General features: G+C 45.9%; 1 protein-coding gene and 1 pseudogene across 2 annotated transcripts in view; one reads left to right on the top strand and one right to left on the bottom strand.

Moving 5' to 3' along the window:
* Positions 1 to 202: 202 nt before the first annotated feature.
* Positions 203 to 6265, top strand: LOC310777178 (phosphatidylinositol 4-kinase alpha pseudogene; annotated as a pseudogene). Its single transcript has one exon. The product of its transcript is annotated as a phosphatidylinositol 4-kinase alpha pseudogene (transcript).
* Positions 6266 to 7741: 1476 nt separating this feature from the next.
* The window catches only part of LOC310776627 (uncharacterized protein), a gene marked incomplete at its 5' end in the record, with an annotated part of 44101 nt that continues 39097 nt past the window's right edge, over positions 7742 to 12745 (bottom strand). The window contains 2 exons of the mRNA XM_083636802.1: positions 7742 to 12306; positions 12522 to 12699. Of these exons, the coding sequence (XP_083492928.1) occupies positions 12139 to 12306; positions 12522 to 12699 (346 nt within the window). The 3' untranslated portion in view covers positions 7742 to 12138. The remainder of the gene's footprint in view (positions 12307 to 12521; positions 12700 to 12745) is intronic.

The following is a 12745-nucleotide window of genomic DNA, read 5'->3' as shown; positions in this document are numbered from 1 at the left end:
ATTGTCGCTTGAGAAATAACTGTTGACAGTCATGGCAGTAGTGACATCATCAGTGATGTCATAAATGGCCGATGATGGCACAATGTCTACAGTGAATGTCAATTGAACTGAGGTCAACTGGTGAGGTCACTTATGCATAGACATTGTGACATCATCAGTGATGTCATAAACTGGTGTGCAAAACTGACATTTCATACAGGACATGTCTTTTAATGGAGGAGGAACCCGGGGATTTTATTTTAACACCATATTGTCTCTGGCACGGTCATTGGCCACCCACCGTCATGCACCAATAGAGAAGGTCCAGAAGTTACAATGCATGTGCCCTGTGGACTTTAGAGGAGTTTTTCAGCTTGATGAAAGGAGGAGAGATGCTGTCATTGCGCTGGGAATCTTTCTCATTGAGTCTGACCTGCAGCACAAAGAAGCAATTGTTCCCTACCTCCTTGGGTTGCTTAAGGGACTTCCGAGAGCTCAATGGATTGAAGAAAGCTCAGAATGCAAAGGAAGGGACACCCCTGTGGCAGAGAACTTCAGCTTTTGTCTTGTAACGCTGCTGTCAGACATTGCCCAGCGTGATGAGGCCTTACGAAGACAGATCCTGCAGGCTATCATGGACACCATGCAGTTGCTGCAAGACATCTGCAAAACTCCAGAGGATCATGATAAAGAATACCTATGTAGGTACACAGTCCATAGCCTGCTTGGTGTTGCCTGTGCATTTGGCCGATATAGCAACACCGAGGAGCCATTACTGTCCAAGCTCTTCCCTCGGCCAGTTGCTCCTCAGCTGTCTAGAAGTGAGGATGGTGATCCAGTATGGCGATGGTCCTTCGATGACTTCCGTTCCATCCTGCCAAGCTCTTTGCTCACAGTGTGTCAACAGGGTGACAACTCTGCAAAGTGCTTTGAAGGCTCATACCTCCGCAATGGCAGTGCAGTTGACCAAGACTACTACTTCTCAACCACCAGCTCCAGCTTCTCTGTCTGCCCTCTCTTTACTGGAAGCAACACTGGAGAGTCCGGCGTCCCTCTTGATATGCTAAGACAGCTCCTTTACATGGTTGAACAGTTGGTCTCTGAATCATTTTTGAAGTCGCTGGATGACACCTTAGCGGAACTTATAGAGTTGAACCCTGGTATTCACCTGTACTACAAAACCTTCAGTGATCCTCTGTATGTAGCCATATTTAAAATGCTGAGAGACACCCTATACGATCTGAAAGACCTCGAGACAGGCTACGTGAAGCAGGTTCATGACTTCGTCCTGGAGCACAGAAGCAGGCAGCCAGAGCTGCAGAGCATCTGGCATGATGAGTACCTCCCACTCAAACTCCGCTGTCAGGCCTACGCTGCCTGTGTGGACCTCTGGGTGTGGACTGTTACCGAAGAGCAAGGAGCTGAGAAATTGTGCCTCATACTGTTGGAGACGCTGCAGTCTAAGATGTCTAGTAAAGTCATCATTGCTCACATGCCACTCCTCATCTGCTGCTTACAAGGCCTGGGCCATCTGTGTGAGCGTTTTCCTGTGGTGGCACCCTCCATCACCATGTCGCTGAGGGACTACTTGGTGGTGCCCTCCCCTGTTTTGGTGAAGCTCTACAAATACCATAGCCAGTACACTACGGGGGCTGGTGAGATAAAGAGCCACATGACCAACAAACACTCCCAGTCACCCCTCAGCACCCTTTCCGGCAAGAAAAACCAGTGCTCAATGTACGAACAGCTCAGGGACATTGTCATAGATAACATCTGCAAGTGTTTGAAAGCAGGATTGACAATGGACAGTGCCATTGTAGAGGAATTTCTCGCCATTCTGTACAATCATCGCTACATCTACCAGGAGAATGATAAGGATGCACACCTGATCCCGGAGCACACCATTAGGGTTCTGGGTAATATTGCTGTGGCATTAAGGGACACTCCCAAAGTGATGGAGCTCGTCCTGCAGATCCTACAGCAAACGTTTTGCCAGCCTCCCTCCCACCTGGATGTGCTCATTATAGACCAGCTGGGCTGCATGGTCATCAGAGGCAATCCATATATCTACCAGGAAGTGTGGAATTTGTTCCATCAGATCAGTGTCAAGGCCAATTCCGTGTTCTACTCCACCAAGGACTACAAGGACCATGGATACAGACACTGTTCCTTGGCGGTGATAAATGCACTGGCCAATATTGCGGCAAATGTCGAGGCCATGCACATGGTCGATGAACTGCTGGTCAACCTGCTCGAGCTTTTTGTTCAGCTGGGCTTGGAGGGGAAGAGGGCCAGTGAGAGGTCCTCATCCAAGGGCCCGGCACCGAAGGCATCAAGCAGTGCTGGGAACCTAGGTGTACTAATCCCAGTGATTGCAGTGTTGACTAAGAGGTTGCCCCCCATCAAGGAAGCAAAGCCACGTCTGCAGAAACTGTTCAGAGATTTCTGGCTGTACTCTGTGGTCATGGGATTTGCAGTGGAAGGGTCAGGTCTGTGGCCAAGAGAGTGGTATGAGGGAGTTTGTGAGATCGCAACGAAATCACCGCTGCTCACGTTTCCCAGCGGAGGACCTCTACACTCAGAGCTGCAATACAACTCTGCCTTAAAGAATGACACTGTCACTCCAGCTGAACTGAATGAGCTGCGTGTTACTATCATCAATCTGTTGGATCCTCCTGCTGAGGTGGCTGCACTCATCAACAGGTTGGACTTCGCCATGTCCACGTACTTGCTGTCAGTTTACAGGCTGGAATACATGAGGATGCTGCGTTCTCTGGACTCAGATCGTTTCCAGATCATGTTCCGATACTTTGAGGACAGAGCAATACAGAAGGACAAAGCTGGTATGATGCAGTGTGTGATTGTGGTTGGTGACAATGTTTTTGAGGTCTTCCTGCAGATGATGGCTGAAAAACCCAAGACCAAAGCCCATGGGGAGGAGCTAGAACGCCACGCCCAGTTTCTGCTGGTCAACTTCAACCACACCCACAAGAGAATCCGCAGAGTGGCCGACAAATATTTGTCTCGCCTGGCTGAAACTTTCCCCCATTTGTTGTGGAGTGGCAGTGTGCTGAGGACCATGTTAGACATTTTGCAGACGCTCTCCCTCTCCCTCAGTGCGGACATTCATAAAGACCAACCTTATTACGACATCCCAGACACACCGTACAGAATCACTGTGCCAGATACATATGAAGCCAGAGAGACCATAGTGAAGGATTTTGCTGCTCGCTGTGGGGAGATCCTTAAGGAAGCTATGAAATGGGCACCATCTGCGACCAAATCTTACCTACAGGAGTATCTGACCAAACATCAGAACTGGGTGTCGGGTCTGTCCCAGCATGCCGGCCTGGCCATCGCCACTGAAAGCATACTGCACCTTGCTGGTTACAACAGACAGAGCACCACTCTGGGGTCCACTCAGCTGACTGAGAGGCCGGCCTCTGTGAAGGACTACTCCAACTTCATGGCTTCTCTTAACCTCAAGAACAGATATGCTGGCGAGGTATCAGGTATGATCAACTTCTCCGGGCGGGGCCATTCAGATCTGAGCTGGTTGATGATCAAACAGATGGGAGAGGCCTTGGACAGCGCTCAGCCTGAGGCATTCACTGAGGCCATGTTCAAACTGTCTGCTTTGCTCATCCGTTCTAAAGACTGTGATCCTCAGCTCCTGCACCACCTCTGCTGGTCGCATCTCAAGATGTTTACAGAGCACGGCATGGAAATGGCCATCGCATGCTGGGAGTGGCTGCTGGCAGCACGTGTTGGAGTGGAAGTACCGTTTATGCGAGAGATGGCAGGAGCATGGCAGATGACCGTGGAGCAGAAGATGGGCTTGTTCTCAGATGCTCAGGTGGAGGCTGATCCTCTGGCTGCAACAGAGAAAAGTCAGCCTGTCCCCTGCCCCCCAGATGTCACCCCTCACTATATATGGATAGAGTTTCTAGTCCAGAGGTTTGAGATAGCTAAGTATTCTAGCGCAGATCAAGTGGAGATTTTCTGCAGTCTGCTACAGCGCTCTCTCTCTCTCAACGTCGGCAGGGCCAAGAGCAGCCTCAACCGCCATGTAGCTGCCGTTGGAGCCCGCTTCAAGCTGCTGACTCTGGGTCTGGCTCTGCTCCATTCTCATGTCGTCACCAGCCCCACCATAAGAAATGTTATCAGAGAAAAGATCTATTACACAACCTTTGACTACTTCTGTGTGGCTCCAAAGTTTCCCACCCAGGGCAACAAGCAGCTCTGCGAGGACATCAGAATCATGATCCGTTTCTATGCCAACATCCTGTCCGACAAGAAGTACCTGGCTGCATGCCATCTGGTCCCACCTGACAATCAGTTACTACACAGTCTGTCAGTAATGAATGCTGAACGCCGGCAGAAATCAGGCATTTCTAAGGAGAGCAGAGGGACCCAGCTTCACAAATACTACATGAAATGCAGGTCTTTGCTGCTGCTCTTACTGGCCAGTGAGATAGAGCGGCTGACGACGTGGTACAACCCGCTTTCCACTCAGGAACTGGCCATTGCCACAGAGCAGTCGGTGGAGACCAGCATGGCCAACTGGAGATCCAAACACATTAATAGTCTGACTGAGATACAATGGAAGGGCTACGTCAACCTAGCCTGGAGTATAGCACCTTACCTGGCTATCCAGCTACCAACCAGGTTTAAAAATGAGGCCATTGTTGAAGAAGTGACCAAGCTGGTGATGCTGGACCCTGGAGCTGTCAGTGACGTACCTGAGGCTGTCAGGTTCCTGACATGGCATACTCTTGATGCTGATTCCCCTGAGTTGAGCCATATCTTGTGTTGGGCTCCAGCAGACCCCTTCACCGGTCTGTCCTACTTCAACAGCATGTACCCTCATCCTCTCACTGTTCAGTATGTGGTTAAGGTGCTACGCTCCTTTCCTCCAGATGCAATCCTATTCTATATCCCTCAGATCGTGCAGGCTCTCCGTTATGATAAGATGGGCTATATGAGAGAGTACATCCTATGGGCTGCCCAGAAGACTCAGCTGCTGGCCCACCAGTTCATCTGGAACATGAAGACCAACATCTACCTGGATGAAGAGGGACACCACAAAGATCCTGACATCGGGGAGCTGTTGGAGCAGATGGTGGAGGAGATCATAGGCTCTCTGTCTGGTCCGGCCAAGGACTTCTACCAGAGAGAGTTTGACTTCTTCAACAAGATCATCAATGTGTCTGCCATTATCAAGCGAGTTCCAAAGGGGCATCAGAGAAGAAGGGCCTGTCTTGAAGCCCTGTCAGATATCAAAGTCCAGCCAGGCTGCTACCTGCCAAGTAACCCTGAAGCTTTAGTCCTTGACATCGACTACAAGTCTGGAACACCCATGCAGAGTGCTGCCAAGGCGCCATACCTGGCCAAGTTCAAGGTGAAGCACTGCAGAGTGAGCGAGCTGGAGAAGGAGGGTCTGCGCTGCCCCTCAGACTCTCTGGAAGATAGAGGAGAGAGCGCAGACGGATTACACCGGGTTTGCTGGCAGGCCGCCATCTTTAAAGTGGGAGACGACTGTAGGCAGGATATGCTCGCTCTGCAGCTGATCTGCCTCTTTAAGAAGATCTTCCAGCTCGTCGGCCTGGATCTGTTCGTCTTCCCCTACAGAGTGGTGGCCACCGGCCCCGGGTGCGGCGTGATCGAGTGCATCCCAGACTGCAAGTCCCGTGACCAACTTGGCCGACAGACGGACTTTGGGATGTACGAATACTTCCGGAACCAGTATGGAGACGAGTCCACCCTGGCCTTCCAGAAGGCACGATACAACTTCATCCGCAGCATGGCGGCCTACAGCCTTCTGCTGTTCTTGCTGCAGATCAAAGACCGACACAACGGCAACATCATGCTGGACAGCAAGGGCCATCTTATCCACATAGACTTTGGCTTCATGTTTGAGAGTTCCCCCGGCGGTAACCTGGGTTGGGAGCCCGACATCAAGCTGACAGAGGAGATGGTGATGATCATGGGTGGCAAGATGGAGGCTACGCCATTCAAATGGTTCATGGAGATGTGTGTCAGGGGATATCTGGCTGTACGACCCTACATGGACGCAGTGGTTTCTTTAGTGACTCTCATGCTGGGCACTGGACTGCCATGCTTCAGAGGACAGACGATCAAGTTGCTCAAGGGACGGTTTAACCCCCAGATGAGTGAGAAGGACGCAGCGGCTCACATCATCAAGATCATCCGAAGTGCTTTCCTCAGCAGCTGGAGCAAAACATATGACATGCTTCAGTATTACCAGAACCAAATTCCTTACTGAAGACTTCCCCTCCTGCCGAACTTCTACACCCCTGCAGAGCTCTCTTCTCAGACAATGGAAACAGAGGCAGGCTTTGATCTTAGTTTTGCACATTTCAATAGTTATTATCACACTACTTCTGAACTGAACTATTCTGGGATGCTCCATAAAAGCCTCTGAGAGAAACTGATGTGGCGCCGTCATCCTAATCCTCCAGATTTAGACAAGGTGTCAATATTTTACATTGTGCCTCCAAATATCAAATTAAAATCCCTATTTTTAATGTGATAGTTAAATGTCTAATAATTATAAGCCCAAGCCACCACTGAGTCCAATAACTCCACATCTTGTTTATCTCACTTGCGACAACACTATCTCAGTTTTAATTTTTCTTCTTGGGTCTGTTTGCCAATTCCACCACTTCAGTCATGCTTTGCATTTGCGCATGACTCTTCAGACAGCAGGCCTTTTATAGAGTTGCCAGAACGAGACTGTCAAGCCTGCATGCTTCACTGTCTGTCTGTCTGTCTGTCTGTGTGTGTGTGTGTGTGTGTGTGTGTGTGTCTGTGCCCTTATGACATCACTTTTGACATCATCACTGATGACATCATCACTGGTGACATCACCTCATTAACTAATTAGCCTAATTAAAAAATTTGGCTCCGTCAGGTCCCACGCACGCGTGGCTTTTACACATCCTGAAGGTTTCAGCCCGTTCGCCGAATACAGAACTTGAAACAAACGAAGTCCAAATAATTTGATAATTTGAAGATTGTCTTTCTGTCTGCTCCATGTTTTTGTATTGCTGTGATCGTTGTGCTGCATACTGCACAAAGACAAATTATTTGTTTGTAACATGTTTACTATGGCCAATAAAATAATCTTGAATCAATAACTGTCAAACTAAATGAATGACTGCAAAACTGTTTACAGTCTTCGGATATACTACAGATTTGGTAATGATGCAAAACTGGTTGAAAATCGGCAAAGTGGCCCTTTAAGAACAAAAAGTAAGAACAATTGAACAAAAGTACTGAGCCCCTAAAGTGACATGGGCAATTAAAAAATATATATTTTGCTTTCTCGTGAGCACACAAAACTCTCTCGTGAGCACGCAAAACTATCTCGTGAGCACAAGAACTAAAAAATCTTTAGATTTCTCATGAGCACGAGAAAGTATTGGGTGCGCACGAGAAACTACCTTGTGCTCACGAGATAGTTTCGCGAGCTCAGTATGTAGGCAACTGTATAGCATATATTAAGTGATTTCATGGACACAGATTAACACAGAATAACTAAGGTGGAATAAACGTAATAATATATACAATCAATATCAATAAATCAATATACACATCAATATCTTGCAAGAAAAATATTCTTACAAAGGATCCTTCATTTAAGTCTTCAGTTTGTACAGACTTGGATGTAGACTACAACTTGACTTGTTTTTATTTTCTAAAAAAGAGACAAACAAAAAAGACAAAGGCATTATTCAAATAAGTTTTTAATTTATTTTAACAATATCAACAAACAAGATGATTAAGATGAGCAAACAAACACTTCTTGAAGGCTCTTTTGTGCAAAAAGACATGTAGGAAAGGAAGCTATAGTGGCTTTAGATCTGTAATTGTTCCCTGAGTGCTAGCTGCACAGCGGCTGCCCACGGTTCCTACTGTAGTGAGTATGAGTACAAGTGCAAAGGATGAATTTCCCCAAGGGGATAAATAAAGTGTAAACCTAACCTGAATTTTAAATTGCGGCACTCTGACTCTATCATGATGACTCTAATGGGATCCACAAACCTGTATTGAGAATTGAAGAATTTCTTGAAGTTGATAATTGCAATTAGATTATCTATGTATTGTATTAAAGAAGGAACATTTACAAGTCGAAGAACTTGAATCGAAGATCCTTCTAAGAATTCTTCACGATCTCATCTCCTTTTCAGAGGAGTTATAGTGCTACCTATAGGATATGAATATTTTGGTAATCTGCTCCTCAGGGGGTACGAATACGGTCCTAAACATCCATCTTTGACACTGTAGGCTTCATTGCTTCCTTGGATATGTGAGTATTGATTAAATAATCTAATTTACATGGGTACTAATAACAGTAAAATGTTGGAGGAGGGAAAGGAGAAGAAACATAAGAAATCGTCAAAGGGTGTAAAATGATAAAAGTCATGAAAAAGAACAGAGTTTAAAAGCCCTCTCCATGAACCCCGCTGAAGTAGTGTAGAAATAAGAAATAAGACAGAAGGAAAGTTTCCATAATAATAGGAACATGAGACAAAAATGTTCTGACAAAAAGACACAAGTTATTATGGCGAAGTGTGGGACCGTTGGTAGGAAGAATCTCTTCATTTCATCAACCACCGACTTCATCCGCCAGACAGAATCCACACACCTCCATAATAACCAACACAACAGATCCAAAGCGAACTCAAAAATAAGTCAAAAGGTGGCCAGCTAAATTACAACGGCAATGAATGTAGCAGCAGAGCAGACAGATGCTGAACACAGTCCAGGACTGACAAAACAAGGGGTAGATCAAATTAAACATTTTCCATCCAGAAAACATGGTATGGGCAAACGGAGAAATGAACTCTGGTGTTAACACGTTTATTGAAAAAGTTGATGTCTGTCAGCATGTAGCCTACAATAGGGCTAAAGTTGAAGTTCTGAGAAATCTAACGCGCATTCCAGAGCCAATTAAACTGATTGGAATGTACAGTATCCTAAATGTCCTGTAACACCACACGGGATAATCGATTTCCCAGACACATGCTGCCACGGTTCAGTTCAGAGTGACACAACAAAAGCTACAATTGCAAAAACAACAGCAGCTGCCAGATAGGAATAAATGACAAACGTCCTCGTTTCTAAGCAGTAAAAGTGTAAATTTGAGAAATTCGTAAACACCAGCAACATAATGTCATTATCAACACAAAACCAAAACCAAAACAATCAGCAGTAACCATATTATAACAGGGGAGCCTCCAGAACCTTAGGGCACCTGAGAGAGTGAGTTTGCCCAGCAGGCACTCCAGTCTAGAGAGTATTCACCTTATGTAGAAGAGACAGTCTGGCTTGAGAGACTAACAGGAAGTGTAAACACAATCGGAGGTTCTGATTGTGTTTACACTTCCTGTGACTCATACACATAGTCTGACTCATAATGTGAGTCAAACTAGGTTTGACCAGGTGAGTCAGACTAGTTTGAGCAGGTAAAACCCCCAGCGTTTTGAACAGGAAGTCGTGACACAATGGGTCAAGTGGGCGGGACTACATAAGGTGAATAGAAATGGTATGGGGCTGCTGTTGTTGTGCTGTACTCTGTTGCATGACCCTATGCCATAACCTCACAGTCTGCCACATTATTCCCATACACCAGATACAGCCATATAGCATCTAGACCAGGGGTGCCCAAATTCTTTCCCATGAAGGGCCAAAATTCAATCTGGGTGGAGGGCCGAAGGCCAAAAATAAACGTTGTGGAATTACATTAAAATGTATTGTGTTTTATAGAAAATTAACATTCCAAATCTAAAATAACATTTCAATATAATAATCTACTTTTTATCTGTTTGGTAATTGTAATAATTTGCAATTGGTTATATTGTATATATATATATTATATTGTATTTTCCACCTTTGTAATCAAGAGAGAAATTTGACTTAATTCACAACTTGAAAAATCCTCAAGGTACTTTGAAAATCAGCTTTATTGTCCATCTTTTGTAAACAATTTGCCATGACAATTTGCAGGGGTGCAATCTCAGGAGTAAACATAGTATCCGCAGCCACATTCAGACACTGTTTCACAAAGTCACCACATGAAAAAGCTCGTCCACCCTTTGCAATCAGTGCAGATATCTGATAACTTGCCCGAGTTGCATTCTGGATAAGAAATCGGGGGGGGGGGGGGGGGGGGGGGGGTATGGTAATAAGATCTATGGCATGAAATGGCATGGCAACTAATTCTGGCAACTAATTCTATGGCATGGCAGCATGGCAACTATTTCTTTGGCGTAATGACTCCGTGGTAAGATGCCTCTCTTCTTGTGGTGAGAGAGGAGGGCATCTGCCCGGACTAGGATAGAGAATCCCCCCTCCCCGTAGGGGATTCTTCAGGAGTCAAGACGTTGGTGGTGGACTGGGGAGGTGGGTGGGGCGAAACACAGCTTCAGAGGATGGGATGCGATCAGCTCAGGAACAGCGACCATGGAGGAGAAGGATCAGGGAAAGAGGACGATGACACGCTGAGCATGGCTATAAGTACTGCCACGTCACAGCCTCGGCATTGACGTCATTACCGACGTCATATTGGCAAGTTGAGGGGCTGATTGGCTGTTGAGGATGGGGTGATGAGTCACGCGTCACAGCGGACGTCACACTAGGATTACGCTTGACGTCACAGTAGGATTACGCTTGCCTTAGGCTAGGAGCTGATGCCTATTGTGATATGATATGAGGTAGCGTGTCTGGTCTTCATCTTGAAACTAGGTCGAGACCAACATTAGGCAACATGTACAACCTTTACACACTTTCTCCTGCATTCCCATCACATACCCGCAGTCTAAAAAAAAAAGTGTGCCACACTATTTCCGTACAGCGGATATAGCATAATATATACCATAGTGGTATAAAAACAAACTACTAACTAAACTTTACCACTATTCCTTCAGAAGTTGTAGCTGTCATATACTGTGTTGCATAGTTGATTTCTCTATTGCTGACAAAAATATGTTATTGTAAGTCGCTTTGGATAAAAGCGTCTGCCAAATGACGTAATGTAACCTAATGCTAACTTTATCTCTAGGGCCTGGAATAGAAGGCAAGCACAGCTCTTTAAGTAGGGTTCAGGTGGTGGTTTTCATGCTGTACAACTTTACCGTATGTATTTTGGGTGTTTCTGTTGGTTTTATGTTTTGATCATTGTTTGTTTAAATGATGAACAGTCAAAGTGTCCTGTAAGCCCATGTGGGCTGGGCTTCATTCGAAGCATGACACTTAAATAAAGAAAATCAATCAATCAATCATGTAATGTAATGGACATACTATAGCCTACAGCAAAACAATGTGCTATTCTAGTGACAAAACCTGTTCAACAGCAGTGTCATACAGGCATCATCTGTAGAGTTTAGGGTTTCAGCCAGGAATCTGCGGAATGTTTCCTCTCTCCGAAGTACTTCACGGTAGCCTGCGAATTCTTCTTGAGCTAGCGTGCTTATTTCCTCTGCGCCCACATCCAAACTCTCCCCTGGAGCGCAGCGACGGGCAGAGATATGAATCACTGTCTGGTGCCTCCCACCAGCGCCTTCGCGGTTACTTCATGATAACAATGACGTTTGTGTTTAATTTGATGCATTATAATGCCCTGTTCTTCTTCTGATTGTCAATTTGTTACAGACACCCAGACCTTTTGTTGGGAAAAGCTGGATGGACACAGCATGTTGGTAGCCACCATATCGAAGTGATTCTGTTTGGTTTTGGGGTAGCACCATATCTTGTACTTCCTTCAGGACAGGAAAGATAGAAGGTGTGCATCCAAAAAGGCCATTATGGAGATCCAGGGCAGAAGAAATCAATCGCGATGGAGTCGGCAAACTGAAGTTCTTGCTCCTTGGTATATTTATTTTATGACATTTTACAATCAATCTACCTACCAGGACCAAGAACACTGTGTGAACTCCCTTCCTGAGACAGACCCTATCCCTTTTGAAATCAGTAGAGGAAGGTGGCAGCAGGGGACTGAATTACGGTTGAGTTCACAGGTTGGTTTTGGGCAGATTCATGTTGCGTACGTAGGGCACCGGTGACCTGTTTGACCAATCACAGGTTGGTTTTGGGCAGATTAATGTTCCTTAATGCACTGGTGACCTGTTTGACCAATCACAGGTTGGTTTTGGGCAGATTAATGTTCCTTAATGCACTGGTGACCTGTTTGACCAATCGCGGGGCAAACCGTAGCAGGCCTTCGTCCCTGACCAGATCGCTCTTTTTCAGCGCTGTGTTCTTTCGCCGGCGGATATGGAAGAGCTGTCCAAACTGCGGGCCGATCTATAATACAAAACAAGAATATACATTTTAGCCATTTTTTAACTGTGCTTTATATAGGACAGGTTGAGTGTAACAATAAAGCATTATTTTTGTAGATTGCCAACAATACAAAACATCCTGTAGTAAAGGGTCAAAGCACATTATTACAGCGCAACTCAAAATGCTTATTTTCAACAAACTACATGAAACACATGTCAAAGTTAAACTATACCAACCTCCACTGTGCGCGTCCCCTGTCTCAACTTCCCAACTGTGTGAACACTCAGCTGCAGCACGGTGCGTGGGTTAAGGATCAACTTCCCTGTGGTGTAGTGGAACGCAGGGATTGGCTCACGTAGCAGGTGAAGCAGGAAGTTGGCACCTGGAAGGTGGGACCACTCAGGCAGGTTGAAACTGAAAATAAATGAAGAGGTTCATTTTATGAAGCATCACATTTAGG

The sequence above is a fragment of the Poromitra crassiceps genome, assembly GCF_964638095.1.
Source record: "Poromitra crassiceps genome assembly, chromosome: 5".
Lineage (NCBI taxonomy): Eukaryota > Metazoa > Chordata > Actinopteri > Beryciformes > Melamphaidae > Poromitra > Poromitra crassiceps.
Note: the sequence above shows the minus strand (reverse complement) of the source record. Positions and strands in the feature narration are given on the sequence as shown.